At 42.9% G+C, this 19,333-nt stretch overlaps 1 protein-coding gene across 8 annotated transcripts in view; it reads right to left on the bottom strand.

The window, feature by feature from the left end:
- slc12a7b (solute carrier family 12 member 7b) overlaps nucleotides 1-19,333 on the bottom strand; it is an 80,746-nt gene that overhangs the window by 9,598 nt on the left and 51,815 nt on the right. For all 8 annotated transcript variants that reach the window (XM_055928789.1, XM_055928782.1, XM_055928783.1 and 5 more), the window contains 18 exons: nucleotides 17,564-17,710; nucleotides 15,702-15,756; nucleotides 15,330-15,460; nucleotides 14,930-15,171; nucleotides 14,547-14,758; nucleotides 13,481-13,648; nucleotides 13,051-13,149; nucleotides 12,665-12,722; nucleotides 12,044-12,218; nucleotides 11,833-11,951; nucleotides 11,445-11,543; nucleotides 9,093-9,212; nucleotides 8,874-8,978; nucleotides 6,176-6,344; nucleotides 5,742-5,937; nucleotides 5,390-5,559; nucleotides 5,050-5,181; nucleotides 4,189-4,296 (listed from right to left, as the gene is read on the bottom strand). In XM_055928789.1, the coding sequence (XP_055784764.1) occupies nucleotides 4,189-4,296; nucleotides 5,050-5,181; nucleotides 5,390-5,559; nucleotides 5,742-5,937; nucleotides 6,176-6,344; nucleotides 8,874-8,978; nucleotides 9,093-9,212; nucleotides 11,445-11,543; nucleotides 11,833-11,951; nucleotides 12,044-12,218; nucleotides 12,665-12,722; nucleotides 13,051-13,149; nucleotides 13,481-13,648; nucleotides 14,547-14,758; nucleotides 14,930-15,171; nucleotides 15,330-15,460; nucleotides 15,702-15,756; nucleotides 17,564-17,710 (2,505 nt within the window). The remainder of the gene's footprint in view (nucleotides 1-4,188; nucleotides 4,297-5,049; nucleotides 5,182-5,389; nucleotides 5,560-5,741; nucleotides 5,938-6,175; nucleotides 6,345-8,873; nucleotides 8,979-9,092; nucleotides 9,213-11,444; nucleotides 11,544-11,832; nucleotides 11,952-12,043; nucleotides 12,219-12,664; nucleotides 12,723-13,050; nucleotides 13,150-13,480; nucleotides 13,649-14,546; nucleotides 14,759-14,929; nucleotides 15,172-15,329; nucleotides 15,461-15,701; nucleotides 15,757-17,563; nucleotides 17,711-19,333) is intronic.

Raw genomic sequence — 19,333 nt, 5'->3', positions numbered from 1 at the left:
ATACAATACCCCATAATGATAATATGAAAACATGTTTTAAGAATTTGTAACAATTTTTTTGAAAATGAAATACAGAAATATCTAATTTACATAATACGTATTCATACCTCTGATTCAATACATTGTAGACGCACCTTTGGCAGTGATTACAGCTGTGAGTCTTTCTGGGTAAGCCTCTAAGAGCTTTCCACACCTGGATTGTGCAACATTTGCCAATTATTATTTTCTAAATTCTTCAAGCTCTTTCAAATTGGTTGTTGATCATTGCTAGATAAGCATTTTCAAGTCTTGCCATATATTTTCAAATAAATGTACAAACTAACCTGGCCACTCAGGAACATTGTCTTCTTGGAAGCAACTCCAGTGTAGATGGGGCATTGTGTTTTAGGTTATTGTTCTGGTGAAAGGTGAATTAATCTCCCAGTGTCTGGTGGAAAGCAGACTGGACCAGGTTTTCCTCTAGCATTTTGCTTGTGCTTAGCACCATTCTGTGTTTTTTTTTATCCTGAAAAACTCCCCAGTCCTTAATGATTACAAGCATACCCATGCAGCCACCACTATGTGTTAAAATATGGATAGTGGTACTCAGTCATGTGTTGTATTGGATTTGCCTCAAACATAACACTTTGTAAGACAAAAAAACGTGAATTGCTTTGCCACATTTTTTGCAGTATTACTTTAGTGCCTTATTGCAAACAGGATGCATGTTTTGGAATATTTTTATTATGTACAGGCTTCCTTCTTTCCACTCTGTCATTTAGATTAGTATTGTGGAGTAACTACAATGTTGTTGATCCATCCTCAGTTTTCTCATATCACAGCCATTAAACTCTATTTTAAATCACCATTGGCCTCATGGTGAAATCCCTGAGCAGTTTCCTTCCTCTCCGGCAACGGAGTTAGGAAGGACACCTGTATCTTTGTAGTGACTGGGTGTATTGATACACCATCCAAAGTGTAATTAATAACCACCATGCTCAAAGGAATATTCAATGTCTGCTTTCTTTTTGCCCATCTACCAATATGTGCCCTTCTTCGCTAAGCATTGGAAAACCTCCCTGGTCTTTGTGGTTGAATCTGTGCTTGAAAATCACTGCTCGACTGAGGGACCTTACAGATAATTGTATGTGTGGGGTACAAAGATGAGGTAGTCATTCAAATATTATGTTAAACACTATTATTGCACACATTCCATGCAACTTATGTGGTTTGTTATGTAAATTTATACTCCTGAATTGATTCTGGCTTGCCATAAAAAAGGGGTCGAATACTTATTTAGTTAACGCATTTCAGCTTTTCATTTGAAATAATTTCAAAAAACATAATTTCACTTTGACATTATGGGGTATTTTGTGCAGGCCAGTGATTTAAAAAAAACTATTTTAAATTCAGGCTGTAACAACAAAATGTGGAAAAAGTCCAAGGTTGTGAATACGTTCTGAAGGCACTGTATGTCCTATCTATTTACTGTATGTCCTATTTACTGTATGTCCTATTTACTGTATGTCCTATTTACTGTATGTCCTATCTATTTACTGTATGTCCTATTTACTGTATGTCCTATTTACTGTATGTCCTATTTACTGTATGTGCTATTTACTATATGTCCTATCTATTTACTGTATGTCCTATTTACTGTATGTCCTATTTACTGTATGTCCTATTTACTGTATGTCCTATTTACTATATGTCCTATTTACTATATGTCCTATCTATTTACTATATGTCCTATCTATTTACTATATGTCCTATCTATTTACTGTATGTCTTATTTACTGTATGTCCTATCTATTTACTGTATGTCCTATTTACTATATGTCCTATCTATTTACTGTATGTCCTATTTACTATATGTCCTATTTACTATATGTCCTATTTACTATATGTCCTATTTACTATATGTCCTATTTACTATATGTCCTATTTACTATATGTCCTATTTACTATATGTCCTATCTATTTACTGTATGTCCTATTTACTATATGTCCTATTTACTATATGTCCTATTTACTATATGTCCTATTTACTATATGTCCTATTTACTATATGTCCTATTTACTATATGTCCTATCTATTTACTATATGTCCTTCCTATTTACTATATGTCCTTCCTATTTACTATATGTCCTTCCTATTTACTATATGTCCTATCTATTTACTATATGTCCTATCTATTTACTGTATGTCCTATTTACTGTATGTCCTATTTACTGTATGTCCTATTTACTGTATGTCCTATCTACTGTATGTCCTATCTACTGTATGTCCTATCTATTTACTGTATGTCCTATCTATTTACTGTATGTCCTATCTATTTACTGTATGTCCTATCTATTTACTGTATGTCCTATCTATTTACTGTATGTCCTATCTATTTACTGTATGTCCTATCTATTTACTGTATGTCCTATCTATTTACTGTATGTCCTATCTATTTACTGTATGTCCTATCTATTTACTGTATGTCCTATCTATTTACTGTGTGTCCTATTTACTGTGTGTCCTATTTACTGTGTGTCCTATTTACTGTGTGTCCTATTTACTGTGTGTCCTATTTACTGTGTGTCCTATTTACTGTATGTCCTATTTACTGTATGTCCTATCTATTTACTGTATGTCCTATCTATTTACTGTATGTCCTATCTATTTACTGTATGTCCTATCTATTTACTGTATGTCCTATTTACTGTATGTCCTATTTACTGTATGTCCTATTTACTGTATGTCCTATCTATTTACTGTATGTCCTATCTATTTACTGTATGTCCTATCTATATACTGTATGTCCTATCTATTTACTGTATGTCCTATTTACTGTATGTCCTATTTACTGTGTGTCCTATTTACTGTGTGTCCTATCTATTTACTGTATGTCCTATTTACTGTATGTCCTATCTATTTACTGTATGTCCTATTTACTGTATGTCCTATTTACTGTGTGTCCTATTTACTGTGTGTCCTATCTATTTACTGTATGTCCTATTTACTGTATGTCCTATCTATTTACTGTATGTCCTATCTATTTACTGTATGTCCTATTTACTGTATGTCCTATTTACTGTGTGTCCTATTTACTGTGTGTCCTATTTACTGTGTGTCCTATTTACTGTGTGTCCTATTTACTGTGTGTCCTATTTACTGTGTGTCCTATTTACTGTATGTCCTATTTACTGTATGTCCTATTTACTGTATGTCCTATCTATTTACTGTATGTCCTATCTATTTACTGTATGTCCTATCTATTTACTGTATGTCCTATCTATTTACTGTATGTCCTATCTATTTACTGTATGTCCTATTTACTGTATGTCCTATTTACTGTATGTCCTATTTACTGTATGTCCTATCTATTTACTGTATGTCCTATCTATTTACTGTATGTCCTATCTATTTACTGTATGTCCTATCTATATACTGTATGTCCTATCTATTTACTGTATGTCCTATCTATTTACTGTATGTCCTATCTATTTACTGTATGTCCTATCTATTTACTGTATGTCCTATCTATTTACTGTATGTCCTATCTATTTACTGTATGTCCTATCTATTTACTGTATGTCCTATCTATTTACTATATGTCCTATTTACTATATGTCCTATCTATTTACTGTATGTCCTATCTATTTACTGTATGTCCTATCTATTTACTGTATGTCCTATCTATTTACTGTATGTCCTATCTATTTACTGTATGCTTATAAGACCTCCCTAATGTAATATCAGGTAATATCAGAGCTTTCCAGCCAAGTGAAGTCAGGGTATATCCATGGCTGTTCAATGTGACCCAAAGCACTGACAAACTAAATCACATTCCCATGACACTTTTCTCTTTACAGACCAACTTAAAATAAGTGCACTCAAGAAAGACACCTGAAACAACCGCATTGCATTTAAAACACTTCAAGATAAAGTTCTAAAGGAAAATACCATTCATTTTCTGATAAAGGTGTAGCAAAACAATAACAGATTATATCAATACTCGCTTAATTCCCATATTGACTTGGTGTGCATCCCAAATGGCACCCCACTCCGCATTTAGCGCACTACTTTTGCCCAGAGCCTATAGGCCCTGTTCAAATGTAGTGTACTATGAAGAGAATAGGGTGCCATTTGGGGCACAAGTTTGAAGGGCGATTGCTGCACTGTTGTAATGAGTGTGTCCTGCAGACAGGTGTCGGTGTTACCTCTCTCTCCCTCTCCGTCCGCGACAGCTGCATCTGTTTCAGCATCTGAGAGCGCTGCTCCATCACCAGGGTCTTCTCATAGGTGAAGGCTGAGATGTCACTGTCGTGCTGTACTCACACACACACACACACACATTTTTCCAAAGGGTAAACTAAGCATTATACATTTTTTATATTTAACAAAACCCTGATGAAACTATTTTATTTTTACCCCTTTTTCTCCCCAATTGGTAGTTACAGTCTTCTCCCATCACTGCAACTCCCCTACAGACTCAGGAGAGGCCAAGGTCGAGAGCCATGCATCCTCCGAAACACGCCTGCCAAGCCGACACTGCTTTTTGACACACCGCTCGCTTAACCCGGAAGCCAGCCGCACCAACGTGTCGGAGGAAACACCATCCAGCTGGCAACCGAAGTCAGCTAGAGCGCATTGGGACAAGGAAATCCCGGCCGGCCTAACCCTCCCCTAACCCCGGACGACGCGGGGCCAATTGTGCGCCGCCTCACGAGTCTCCCAGTCACAACTGCCTGTGACACAGCCTGGGATCTAACCCGGGTCTGTAGTGACACCTCAAGCACTGCGATGCAGTGCATTAGACCGCTGCGCCCCTCGGGAGACCCTTGATGAAGTTCTATTGAATTAAACATTGTATTAGTTTTAAAGTGTTTGAGGCACTTCCAAGATCTCCAGAGTATGAGAGTTTCTTCCTTTTAATATCTAAGAATATCAAAAGAAACTGACAAATATGAGAGACATTTAAGAGTGCTTGACTTGATTGAGCTACACCTCAGGTGTCGTCATCTCAAGCTATCGGTCAATAGGGAGATGTCAGTGCCCCAGAGGTCTACAGGTAAGCTCACCATCTCTACCACCTCCACCTCTGCGTCCAGACGGAGGTGGTAGAGGAACATCTGCAGGTCCTTCTTCATCTGAATACTGTTGTCATCCATATTAGCCACCGTGAAGATACGCATCTTACACTTCCTCCACACCTGAGATGCGTGGAGAGACAGGAAGAGAGAGCAGGAGAGAGAGGGGGAGTGTGAACACAAGTCATCCCTAGTCAAGGTTATGGGTGTATAATGATACGTGCCACTATTTGTGTGTTAATAACTAAGTGTGTGCATATGTCAGCGCGTTTGGCGGTGCATGCGTGTTTTTAATATTCCAACAGACTGTGAATGGCGCCACTATAGATACCTTGTGCTGGCGAAGGAGGAAGGGCAGTAGCATGAGCAGTCCTCCGTCATGGACAACCCACCACACGTCTATGGTGCCCTGGCCCAGGCGGTCCGTGTTGGTGGGGAAGCTGTCCACGTTCTTGGCCACAAGCAAGGCTTGATGGGCCGCTGTGGTCTCACGCACAGTCTCTGTGGAGGGGACAGAGAGAAATGCTGTTAAGCGCATGCATGCACGCCATCTATGTAATGGTATTGCATGGGGTTTAGTACCATGTGATAGGGGTTATGCTCACATGACAAGTAAACATCCTGAGCTAATGTTAAGACAGTTTTGATGTGGTCTCAAATCCAAGTGGGTCACACTGACTCACCGATGAAGTTCTTCCAGGATACGGGGTCGTTGGACTGTTTCCAGGTGCCGGGCCAGGCCATGAGGACTGTGTTGTGTTTCATGCCCCCAAGGCCTGCTGTTTGGATGAGGTGGGAGAAACCATCACGCAGGTTGGACGATGCCACCACGTGGCAGAAGCCCTTGGTACGCTCCGTCGTCATCGACGACTTGATGTTCTGATGGAGAAAGTCACGAAGAGTGAGAGAAGGTTTCCACTAGTTACCACAGCCAGACTGACTTGACACAATCGGAATGGACTCAACCCGTTCATCCATAATCACGGGTACGTTCAAGGCTTTCCCACCCTATTTCTCTCACCTACCAGGTACACGTCAGAACAGACAAGGATTGGAAGCCACTTACGACTATTGAGACGCGTCCACGGTGTATAAGCTGAGCCCGTGACTACAGTACCTGCTCGGCCTTCTTGACCTCGGCCTCCTTGGTCATGTAAGTGCCCTCCAGCACGGAGCCCACGATAGTCAGGCCTTTGCCTGCTTTGAGCTGGGTGCAGAAGGAGAGCAGGCGTGGGTGTTTCACGGTGTGGTCAGAATCCAGGTTCAATAGCAGCAGCATCTGGGGCCTACGACCCGGGAAGACAGGTGCGGTGAAACATCAGACAAGTCATACTGTATTGTATTATACAAGGCTGACCAAGACTCATACTGGTCCAACACATTGCTTTGATGATGAGATGATAAAGGGTACTAAATTTCAGATTATTGTCTAGCTATCTGTATTAACACCTGGGAACATTGCAGTGACATTTGTACAGACATTTGAGTTCAAAATGAGATTGATATAAGCCAGCACAGCTAAAGTTGAACTTTTAAACATCTATTGATGGGATTCCTGATGGCTGCAGCTGATTGGATTAAGTAATGGGTCATTCCCATGTCATCTCAGCAAGTCATGACACCCAACATCTCAGATTTTTCTGAAATCATTTCTGTAGTTAGAAACAGATAAGATTAGCATTCCTGCAACATTATTTTGTTGAAATATAATTTTACCTAATTGATTGCACCCATATTGGCCATTTTAATTTCTAGGATTCACATAATATTAAATAAATATAGTACCTAACATCCGATTTGGACCAAACTTTTTTCTAATGAGTAAGATATGAGGACCCACGGACCCCCCACACCTCACACCCCACGCCAATCCCACCCAGACAACGAGTATACAGTATCATGTTTCTATGTCTGACAAGTAGAATGGAGCTGCGGCTCAGAGCATTGTTTCTTCATCCTGTGTAATGTATTCTCAGTGAATTTGGTGATGTTTCTTTTCCCCTGTTCAGAGTAATTAGTCATTGAAGTTGTTAGGTTTATGTCCCATCCTACATCCTGGTATTACCAGGTTCTGACCACTAGATGGTGCTGTTAGGTGATTCTCAACATTAAATGACTTAATCAATCAGTGCTGTGGAGTGGGTAAGCGATTTCATCTGTATAGGAAAGTAATTAAGTGCAAATTGTATTTTTCCGTAACAGCATGGTTTAGTCATAATGAAAGACAAACACACACACAGTGCTGCCAATCACAGTGTAGGGTGCAAGATGCAACTGAACATTTGAGGGTGAGGAGAGAGCGAGAGAGGATGGAGGAAGATTGCCTTGAAGAGCTGGGCACCTTGTTATGACATGCATTATCTGAATTAGGCCCACGGAATTATACCTACGGAGGAGCGGCTTCTGTGGAGTAACTTTGAATGTCGTTGAACTTCCGAGTTGGTTTAAGGTTGGACCAGAGAAAACATTAGCTAGTTCGCTAGCTGACGAGCTTGTGTGTGCAGAGCAGCACTGGAATTAAAAACACGTCTTACCTTTTTGTAGTTAAAACATCCACTGTGAAGAAGTGATAACTATAGTACCCTTAACTAGCATTGAAAAAGTAAATCCATTCTTCTCTTATTAAACATCTCCCTAATTTCTGAATTACACCTGTTACGTCATCAGTAGGCTATAGTAACCTATGCTTCAGAGGGGAGGGGCAGCTAGCCTACACATACACACACCCACTGGCAAAGATTTCCCGCTGGCAGGCAGACGCTGGAATATGTTTCTGAGTGACAGAGTGAGGGACTGGAAAAAAATGCTCCTCATCAAAGAATGTTATTAACCGGTTCCCATGCTTTTAAAATAACGGTTCTGTTCCAGAACAGTATAGATTACTTTCGATATCAGTTCGGGTTCTGTTCCTCAAATAATTTAACTATTTTCCAGCTGTTCCCTGAACCGGTTCCAACTATTGGTTTTCTTACCTTGTAAGAAGTTTATGGACACCAACCCATAAAAATAAAAATCACCAGGAACAGCACCATCTAGTGGTCAGAACCTGGTAATATCAGAATGCATGATGGGACATACACCTAACAACTTCAAATACAAATTTCTCTGAACAGGGGAAAAGAAACATCACCAAATTCCCTGAGAATACATTACATAGAATGAAGAAACAATCCTCTGAGCCGCAGCTCCATACTACTAGTCAGACATGGAGGATTCCTAACGGCTCCAGTATGGGTCCTGCTGTCGAAGGCTGGTGGCACAGTGCCAGTTACTGTGTAAAGAGGCTTAAGGGCGCGTCGCGAGACGAGTGTGGGCGATGTATGGGAGGAAGTACTTGGTAGCCTGCCATTCGCATCAGGCCAGATGGCACAGGGAGAAATATTGATTTTGACGCTGTAGATTAGGGCTTTCCCTGGAAATGGGACTGTGGGTGATGCCAGGTGCATGAGGGAGAGGACCAAAGACTGACCTCATTCTTTCCTGATGTAAATGCTCCACTTTTTGGACAGGCACAGTCCTGGGGCTGCTATGCTTAGGCTTACTGGTATCTTTTTTTACAGTGAGATTACATAGAAGGCTCAGCGATTCATAAAATAGTAACTCTCTTTCTCTGGATTACTCAGATGACAAATGGTACCAATTCACTACATTCTCCAGCATAAAATTATACTGTTGTTCAGCCCCAAAGTTGGTTATTGCTGGTTGTTCAGTCCCAAAGTTGGTTATTGCTGGTTGTTCAGAAATGCGGCATCAATGATGGCACAAACAAACGTATATGCAAATAAACCTAATACCACGCACACACACACACGCACCTCCAGTTCTTGGTGTGGGGCGGCGCCTCCTCCAGGCGAATGAGGGCGTAGCGGGCGGCGTTGAGCGACAGACCATTTATACCATCACCCCACTCCTTCTCCGCCCTGGAGATTGAGAGAACAAGAAAAAGGAGGACTCAGAAACACAATCTAACATGCGTCCTGTTTGTGATAAGGGAACCAATGTACCATGCTACTGTGGAATCCAGTAACTCTTACCCTCTGTATTCAATGTACTTGTAGATGCAGCCAGCGATCAGCATGGCCACCAGGGCATAGTACCAGGAGGAGATGAACATCAGGGAGAGACACAGACTGGCGCCCAGGAAAGACAGAGCCCTGTGGGGGACGAGAGACGGACGAGAGCATGGGGGTCACAGTCAGTCATATAGGAGTACATTTTGACAGCCCAAAAATGACAAGCTGATTCCTTAAGTAATTAAACCTATCATATTAATTCAGATACTCTTCAGGGTACTCGGTTCAAAACAAGATAGCACATGTCAATCCATGCCGTCCCTAGGAGGGGTGAGTCACTTGAGTGGGTTGAGTCACTAACGTGATCTTCCAGTCCAGGTTGGCGCCCCCTTGGGTTCGTGCCATGGGGGAGATCTCCGTGGGCTATAGTCAGCCTTGTCTCAGGGTAGTAAGTTGGTGGTTTGCAGATATCCCCCTAGTGGTGTGGGGGTTGTGCTGCGGTAAATTGTGTGGGGTAATTTCCTGCCTGGTTGGCCCTGTCCGGGGGTATCGTTGGACGGGGCCATAGTGTCTCCCAACCCGTCCTGTCTCAGCCTCCAGTATCTATGCTACAATAGTTTGTGTCGGGGGCTAGGGTTAGTTATATCTGGTGTAATTATCCGCTCTTATCCAGTGTCCTTTGTGAATTTATGAAGTATGCTCCGTCTAATTCCCTCTCTCTCCCTTTCCTCCCGGAGGACCTGAGCCCTAGGCCCATGCCTCAGGACTACCTAGCCTGATGACTCCTTGCTGTCCCCAGTCCACCTGGTCGTGCTGCTGATTCAGTTTCAACTGTTCTGCCTGCGGCTATGGAACCCTGACCTGTTCACTGGATGTGCTACCTTGTCCTGGACCTGCTGTTTGACTCTCTCTCTCTCTCTAGCACACCTGCTGTCTCGATGCTCGACTATAAAAAGCCAACTGACATTTACTCCTGAGGTGCTGACCTGTTGCACCCTCTACAACCACTGTGATTAATATTATTTGACCCTGCTGGTCATCTATGAACGTTTGAACATCTTGGCCATGTACTGTTATAATCTACACCCGGCACAGCCAGAAGAGGACTGGCCACCCCTCAGAGCCTGGTTCCTCTCTAGGTTTCTTCCTAGGTTCCTGACTTTCCCTTTCTAGGGAGTTTTTCCTAGCCAACGTGCTTCTAAATCTGCATTGCTTGCTGTTTGGGATTTTAGGCTGGGTTTCTGTACAGCACTTTGTGGCATCAGCTGATGTAAAAAGGGGTTTATAAATAAAATTGATTGATTAGTTAATGTGCCCATAGAAATCGGAATGCACCATAGCACTGCAAACTGAGCTAGTTCCATGGAAAAGCTCAGCAGCTCACAATTGGGCTTTACTGTGGTATATATTCACTGTTACTGTGAAACCTTAATCCCAGACAGCAAATACCCTCTCTGTTTTAGTACAGATCCATTTATCGCTGGACACGCCATACAGGTGTGTGTGTGTGTGTGCATTCACTATACAAGCTTACACGAGCTGTAGGGTGGACCTTGAATACTTGGCCAGTTTAGGGTAATGAGATTTATGCTGCCGAGTAGGGGTGGAGGCAGTGGCAAGTCAAATTCAAGGACTTAAGTACTTTTACAAGCAATAATAATAATTTTAAAGGACCATCAATTTGTAATAGTTCATATTATGCAATTGCTTCTAGTCGCCACCAGGTGCCAGTATATCACCACAAACTCAATAAAAAAATAAATAATTCACCTTTATTTAACCAGGTAAGCTAGTTGAGAACAAGTTCTCATTTACAACTGCGACCTGGCCAAGCTCTTACAAGTTCTACTCAATAATATGCTGTTTCACTACTTACTAGATACACGAGTGGTAAGTCAGTACTGATGATTATGTAATTTGAGTTGTGATGAGTTTTTGGGACATGTTTTTATTAGGCATTCTACTTCTTAATAACTACGAAAAAGCATCTCGCTTCCGACTGGCAGCTATTGACGCCGGTCAGGAGAAGGGCTGTGTGAGGAAAACGGCACATGAGCTGGTAGGAGCACGGCTGCTGCTTGACCCGTGAATGAGGCGAATGGCAAAGAAGTTAACAAAATTATAAAATGCAACATATAAAGTGTTGGTCCAATGTTTGAGAGAGAGAGAGAGAGAGAGAATGTGTTCTCGGGGGGGGGGGGGGGGGGGGGGATCTGCCACTCAAGCTCAATTACAACATTCTCAGGTAGAGTAAGGAGGTTTGTTGCTAGGCTAACAGAGACTGCTATAGTACTTGAGAAAGCAGGAGAAAACAGTGAAGCTAATTTGAGAGGGCAGCACCATACAGAGTGAGAGAGAGGGGCTTCCTTTTACCAGTGGTAGAACTTGAAGCGGGGTCTCCAGTTAGGGGTGCGCAGCAGTGTCTGGAGGGCACAGGCCAGGTTGACAAACAGGTAGCACATCAAAAAGAACCTGAGAGGGAGAGGGATACACAATGAGGAAGTGGTAAGATTACACACGACTACCATTTGTCAGTAAACCTCCAGAAACCAGTTCTGCAACACTACAGTTAGGCTACAGTAGATGGGAAAGCAAGTGTGAGAGGGAGGGATGGAAGAAAGAAGGGAAAGAGAGAAAGGGAGAGAGGTAGATGGGGAAAAAAGTTGTGAGGAAGGGGCGGAGAAAGTCAGACAGACAGGTGGAGAGAGGTGTGAGACCAGGAGAAAAGAGGGAGGATATGATAGTAAATGGGGGTACTCACATGGAGAGGATGGGGGCGACAGCGTCCAGAGAGGCAATGAGGATGCCGATCTCACAGATCCCACCAGTCAACAGCAGGGCCCAGGTGGGCTCTCCATTAGCTTTGCCATGACCAAACACCTGGGACACAGGGAAATGCCAGAGAGTTAGTGTGTGTGTTGCTGTGTGTGTGTGTGTGTGTGTGTCTAAAGTGTGCATGTGTGTGTTCTGACCTGTAGGAATGGCACGATGCCGTCTCGTGCGATGGCCTGCAGCAGCCGGGGGGCTCCAGTGAGACTCTGCAGACCCGCTCCACAGCAGGAGAAGAACGAGCCAATCACAATCACCCAGGGGGAAGGCCAAGCAAGGATGCCAATCACCAGGTTCCCTTTGACCGAGTCCCCAAACCTAGGACAGACAGACAAACCGATGTATTCATTAGAAAAGTACTCAGACAATACACACGGAGACATGCATACCTACGCTGATGAAAGTAGAAAAATACCTTGCCAGCTGGACACAAACCCTTTGACCATTGTGTGCCCAGTGTAATTAACTTGAACTCTTAACCTGACAACAAGGGGCTACTATGTGTCACAGACAAATAGCTTTTTTAAGGGGAAACTGTGATGTTTTCAAACCAATTTTTCAATGTCCAAAACACCTATTTGTGCTTCTTATCTCTTAACGAGGAGACACCTTAACCCATGGTCTGTTCCTACTTAAGAAAACAGGAGTTTTTAAGCTAACTACAATAATTCAATCAAAGATTGAATGTCCAGATGAGGCTCAAGAAATAAACAAGACATTTGTCCTGCTTTCATACTAAGTGCGAAAAGTGAAACAGCACTTACTTGTCTCTGAGCACCACTCCCTCGATGCAGGCGCCAAACAGTATTACAGAGGAAATGTCTGGGTGACGCAATTAAGGAAATTGGCCTCCAGAGGACAAGAGGTGAAAATAAACCAGGGTCACATTCATTTGAGCACCAAATGGATTAGAGTATAGCAGGGAGAGAATACCTGGACTTGTCCAATAAGGCATTCTCAATTGTGATTACCATTGCAAAATGTTTTGCTACGTTTTCCTATGGAGTGCCCAAATGAATACAACCTAGCTTTACAGTTTACATATAACAACACAATGACTTGTCATGTTTTATAATAATTTGGTAGGTGCTTAAATGTGTCCTATTAGACACATGTATGGTTGGGCTGTTGTTGCTGTCATTAACGATACAGATGAAGGTGGTGGTGGCGATGGCCATGATGGTTCCTATGGGGATGGACTTCTGGGCGTCCCTCAGATCACCAGACCTGTTGGATCCAGCCATGATTCCTGTGAAGAGGGGAAAGCAAGTATTATAACATTATCAAGTAAGAGCTGTGCTGCTGCTTGTACTTTGGTGGGTCTAGGTCGGGTTACTGTCTCCCATCAACACAGCAACAACAGTTGTAAAAAAATATATATATTAAAAAAAGTTATAAATAGCTTACTTACTACTTATTAATGAAAGTTCTTCTAAAGTGTTAACCGAATAACCAATTGAAACAAGTGAACGTGCCTTGGTCTTAATCCCTTTCCCAAAGAGCACCTTCTATCTACAAAGATCCACCATTCTGTACCCTAGCAACGCTTCCCGGACAAGTGGACGTCCATGTGAACGTACCAGTGACGGAGGGGAAGTAGATCCCCACCAGCAGGGTGAAGAAGGTGGTGATGTCGTTGGCCACGTATGGCATGTAGATGTCCTGGGATGTGTCTGCAGCCGGCTCCGATGCCTGGTGCTTATTCTCTACCAGCATGCCATTAGGACCGTAGTCCCCCCAGATGTTATCTATTTGACGGGGGGAGCAGAAGGAGAGGGAGTGGAGGGGTGGTTAGGAGATAGGGAGAAAAGAGAGGTGGGAGAGGGATGGGGGAGATGGAGGGGTGGTTAACAGAGAGAGAGGGAGGGAGGGAGAAGAGAAGGAAGGGGAAAGAGAGAGAGGAAGGGAGAAAGATCACTAGTCACTATCCTGAAGGAAGAACACAGAGTTCATATGGAACTCATCAATCACCTGTCAGCACAAGCCCAATTCCATAACTTCGGGAATTTGAGGACTTTGGAAGTGATGATGGGGGAGTGGACATCAATGTCAGTGTTTTTGGAATGTCCTGAACATCTTGGACGTTGTGGTAACCCAAAACTATGACCGTGTAAAGTCTTCTGGAGGCTGTGGTAGCCCTGCAGCTCAGCAGAAATCTATGATGGATCTAGATGATACTGGGCTGACTGAATTGAACACAGTCCCATCTATCATATACAACATATCCTGTCAGTAAATAAGCCAGGGAACACTTCGACAAGACTTTCTTCAAGCATCACTCTGTTGGATCTCAGGAATGGATCAAGTTTCCTGTACATCTTCCTAATCTAATTTTCACAAGCGCTTCAAAGGCAATATAGTAAGTAGTCAGAGGAGCATATACAGCATTATGCGTTTACAAATAAACTAATGATCGTAATCCGGGTTTCCATTAGGATAGGGGTCGTAAGACTGAGAGGAAGCACAGGCTTTACATTAAGGTATAGTTATCCGCACAATCAAAGTTTGTTGGAATAATTTCATCCCAAATCAGTTTTGTAGATCTCATTACATGCATTAGGAGAAATCTGCCGTAACAAAATGCCAATTCATGAATAGAACAGATAGCCACTGTCTAAAACAATCTTTGTAAAGGTAGCCCGTCACCTCTGATGACACCGCTGGTCAGGCCAGGGATACCCTGGATCACAGTGACGTTGTTTAGGGTGAAGTACTCGTTGCAGGTGGCGTTGAGGTCCGGAGAGTCACAGAACAGGGACCACAGCTTGGTGGTGACCGTCACGTTGTCCACCTCCATCGTCTTCAAGCACTGGTCGAAGTTGTGGTTCTGCAGCGTGCGGTTCCCCAACAGGCAAATGCTGGGAGGAGGACATAGAACGAAACATTGAAATATTACATTTGACAAACAAAAAAAACAGATACCTTTGACGTTCTGAGGCGACTTATGATCCGAGGTAAGAGTAATGTGTGTGATCTCTTCTAGATGTTTCTGGTTGTATTTCTATACAAGGCTGTGAGTTTAGACTCACGGGAAGTCTGGCGGTTCGAAGGCGGTCTTGATGACTCCGGCGTAGATGGCCAGAATGGAGAGAATGACACAGGCCAGGAAGACCAAGGCCAGCTTGTTGACGTACTTGACACCCACGAACACCACCAGGGACATGAGGGTGAGGCAGCAGGTGCCGTACACCCGCATGTTGTTGAGCAGTGCCTCTGCCTCATCCTCCTTCTTCTCTGCCTTGAAGATGGCCGCGCTAGGCACAATGTAGGTCTGGGAAGAGAAGGGAGACGGGGTGTCATCAGGGAAGTTCGGTTCAGTAAAGGTACTGCGTTTTTGCACGTTCAAAGACCAGCCTTATCTTACAGTGTTGTTATCGGTTCAGAGCAGGTGGTCACAAAAATGATGGTATCTTTGCAAAGGATACTCACCAGTAGAATCTCTATAGTACCGAGGATGTACATGGAGCCAGCGAAAGTGGTCCCCAGGTAGAAGCAGAGCCCCACGGCCCCGCCGAACTCTGGCCCCAAGGACCTGGAGATCATGTAGTAGGAGCCTCCAGCTACAGACCAACAATGGGGGACAGAGTCAGTCACAACCACAGCCTTTGGGGAACTCACTTTAGGGTGTAGTGTAGTGGTATATATTGTTCCCTCTGGTGCTGGAACCCAACTCGCCAATCGATTTCATTTTCATTTGAAGTTGAAATTCAATGTAATGTCTTGAGGTGAAGGGGATTATAGGGCAGCTCAATTGTATTTTGAAAAAGTAGAAATGTACCATTATCCATGTTGGAAACCTACCTGGAACCACACCATTCGTAGCAATGGCACTCATTGATATGGCGGTCAGCATTGTCTGCAAAGAGGGGAGAAAAATCTCAAAATATTAGATTAGGTTCAGCAGAAGCAGTATTTTTGAATCTAAACCTCATGGAATCTACAGAAAAAGAATCAAAAGGGGAGCTTATCCTATATTTAGTGGCTAAACGACACAGCTATGGCTTATAAATCTTTGGGAACACAATCGTGGGCGGCTGGGTAATTGATATGAACCCCGTTTTCGTGAAATTGGTCTGTTTCGGGAGTGTTTAATGGGTTTCAAAGATATTTGTATCTGACTGGTTGGTGGTTACATAACACTCCTCCTGCCCTTGAGCTGACACGGGTGGCAATGATTGACCAAAATAAATCCCTGTCCCCTGCTTCCTGATTTTCTTTCAGGCCATGTGCTGAACTGGAGAAAAGCCAATTAGCTGGCAATTTACCCCCTAAAGACAGCTTACCCATTTGTATGGAAGCAGCATTCAACAGAATACTACATTGGTGTCTGTTGTGTGGAATGAGTGAAATGGAAAGTGCTGTCCAGTGTCTATGTCTAGCCAGGTGGAAGTGAACAGGATGAATGTGTGTATCTATGAAGACAAATGACACACAGAAAAAAAGGTGCCATCTAGAACCTAAAAAGGGGTCTTCGGCTGTCCCCATAGGAGAACCCTTTGAAGAACCCTTTTTGGATCCAGGTAGAACCCTTTTTGTTTCAGATAGAACCCTTTCCACAACAACCTTAAACTCAGTAAATGAAGGTTCTTTATGCATTTCTGATTGCATCGAATAGGTGAGCGTTGTACACTGGCTCATCTCTCCTGCACAAGTAGGCTATTCTTTCAATTCTTTACTGACATACCTTGCATTTAGCCATGTAGAAAGTTAGAAACCGCTTCTTCATTCATATTACTACTAGAGGACAGAATGCATTTATTTGTAGTTGTGTGAACTCATCTTCCACATGTCCAAAACAATATTGGTTCACACCACTGCTAAACTGTATGCCAATCACAATTAAAGCCTACTATTACTTTAGTGATCATGTCGACACATTTTGACGAGCAGTGGCTCTTGGATGAAATAGAGACAGCAACGGATTCGACACACACACACAACCACACCCACACACACAGCCACACACACAGCCACAGCCTAAAGCTGCTCAATCCATTACAGTCATTAGGTAACACACTGGGAGTCGCGTGGCTTCTATTGTTCATAGCTCTTAAGCCGATGGGCGAGGAGGAGAGTACTTCCGTCCGATAGCGCATAGACAGGAAGGGCTCAATCTTGAGCCTAGCCTTAAGCCTTTCTCTCTCCCGCCGCACCAAAGCTTTGAGGAACCATTGTCTGAGGGGGCTGGGTTAATAAATATAGCCAGGCCCCTGTGTGTCAGAGAGGCTTGTGGCGAGACAAGACAGAGAGGATTAGATATCAAGCTGCCAGGTGTCATCAGTAGCGGGAGCTCTACGTCCCTCTAAGTCGAGCTTCACGGCTAAATATAGGGGGATCAGTGACCAGGACTGACTAAATCACTCACTCCCTCTCAATCTTTCTCCGGCTCTCTTTCTCACACTGCCTCCCTTTCAATCTTATTCTCACACTAACACAACACCACCCCACCAATTCAAAATGGATTGGTAATTTAGCAGATTCTGATGGCATTGTCTGCACAGTTTATAATATACATACTGTTAGTATTCACATCAATGACCACAGCCTTCAAAAATGTTGTACAAAGGGAGGTTTTGAAATAAATAAATTAACCCCATACATAAAATGTATCCACACATGACTAGGTCGCTTTGGATAAATAAGAATATTAATATTTTACTTACACAGGAGCAGGTCATAACCACAATGGCCAGGGACTCCATGATGCCAGCGGTGCCCACGATCCAGGTGAGGCGCAGGAACAGGATGACCCCCAGGATGTTCTGCAGACAGGGCAGGTACACCCCGATTAATGTGCCCAACGCAGGACTCTGAGAAGGGAGGGCGCAGGGTGGCGACAGGTAAAGGAGATCAGTTTCACTATATCAATCATATTCACCTACTGTAGTATTTAGAATGGATTACATTTAAGATATTGCTTTTTATTACCTGTCATGACAATTTGATATGGGGGAAATCCCATCCACCATCATAGTGTACCACGCAACTATAATATTACTCAAACCCACTATTAGGACAAAATGCCAAAGTGAAAAGCATCGGAAAATGCATTTTTCTTTAACCATTAAATATTATTGTCTGGTCTGGTGCCTTATATGACGCATTGCCTTGGCCAGGAGCTTAATAACACGTTTGTAAGATACATTGAATTCAATCCTTGTTTCCCGCAATTGAACTCAAACACCCCACCAATTATTGTGTTTTTTGATAAATACATGCATTCAAGGTCAAAAATATACCAAGGAGTCATGGAGATACAGTACAAGCATTGTTGCTGGAGGAAAATGTCCCATTCTCAGAGTATAATCAATATCTTGACCTTATCACCTTCTGGAAAATGTACAGCGAAGCAAACAGTTCTACTCTGCACCGTGATTAAACTTTCCAGAACTTTCATCACAGGTATCGCCCTCACAGATCCATTCCAGAAAAATACGTTTCGCAACAGCTCAAAAAAAGGAGGGGATACCGCGATTGTTAAAAGAAACGGAAATGGACCTGAATGTAGAGTACCGTCCCCTATTTCTTCAAAGTTGTAGCTACCTTTTCGACCATCTCTCAACCTATAACTAAAGGAAAGTCCCACTATCCTGTTCTGAGAGTGGAGGACTGGACAGGCCAGGGGTGTTATTCTCACTCCATCCTTGGCACTCTAGCACCAATCAGAAATGCCTATCCGCATCTGGTCTCCATGCAGAAAATGTGACGGGGCAATTGGCATGGGACAGAGGTTGTGGTTACTGTGGAATTGCAGCACCACTTGGAAAACAGTGTGGGTATTTTCTTTAGATTTTTAGCAACAAACTGGCTTGGAAGAACAACTTAATAAAAGGTTCCTCCAGGCTGAAACGTGAGAGAAGAAGTATAAAGGGCTGGGTTGTGTCAGACCCGTGGAAGAGAATGAGGTTTGTTCATAAACATCTTCTTTTTTTTTTTACTTGTACATTTATGATACAGTGCATTTGGAAAGTATTCAGACCCCTTGACTTTTTCGACATTTTGTTACATTACAACCTTATTCTAAAACGTATTAAATAAATGTGGTCCTCATCAATCTACAAACAATACCCCATAATGACGAAGTGAACAGGTTTTAGATATGTTTGCAAATGTATAAAAAAACAAAACTTATTTCCATAAGTATTCAGACACTTTGCTATGAGACTCAAAATTGAGCTCAGGTGCATCCTGTTTCCATTGATCATCCTTTATGTTTCTACAATTTGGAGTCCACCTGTGGTAAATTCAATTGACAGGACATGATTTGGAAAGGCACACACCTGTCTATATAAGGTCCCACAGTTGACAGAGAATGTCAGAGCAAAAACCAAGCCATGAGGTTTAAAGAATTGTCCGTAGAGCTCTGAGACACGACTGTGTCGAAGCACAGATCTAGGGAAGGGTACCAAAAAATGTCTGCAGCATTGAAGGTC

Source organism: Salvelinus fontinalis, chromosome 7 (genome assembly GCF_029448725.1).
Source record: "Salvelinus fontinalis isolate EN_2023a chromosome 7, ASM2944872v1, whole genome shotgun sequence".
Lineage (NCBI taxonomy): Eukaryota > Metazoa > Chordata > Actinopteri > Salmoniformes > Salmonidae > Salvelinus > Salvelinus fontinalis.
This window is presented reverse-complemented; position numbering and strand designations above follow the sequence as displayed.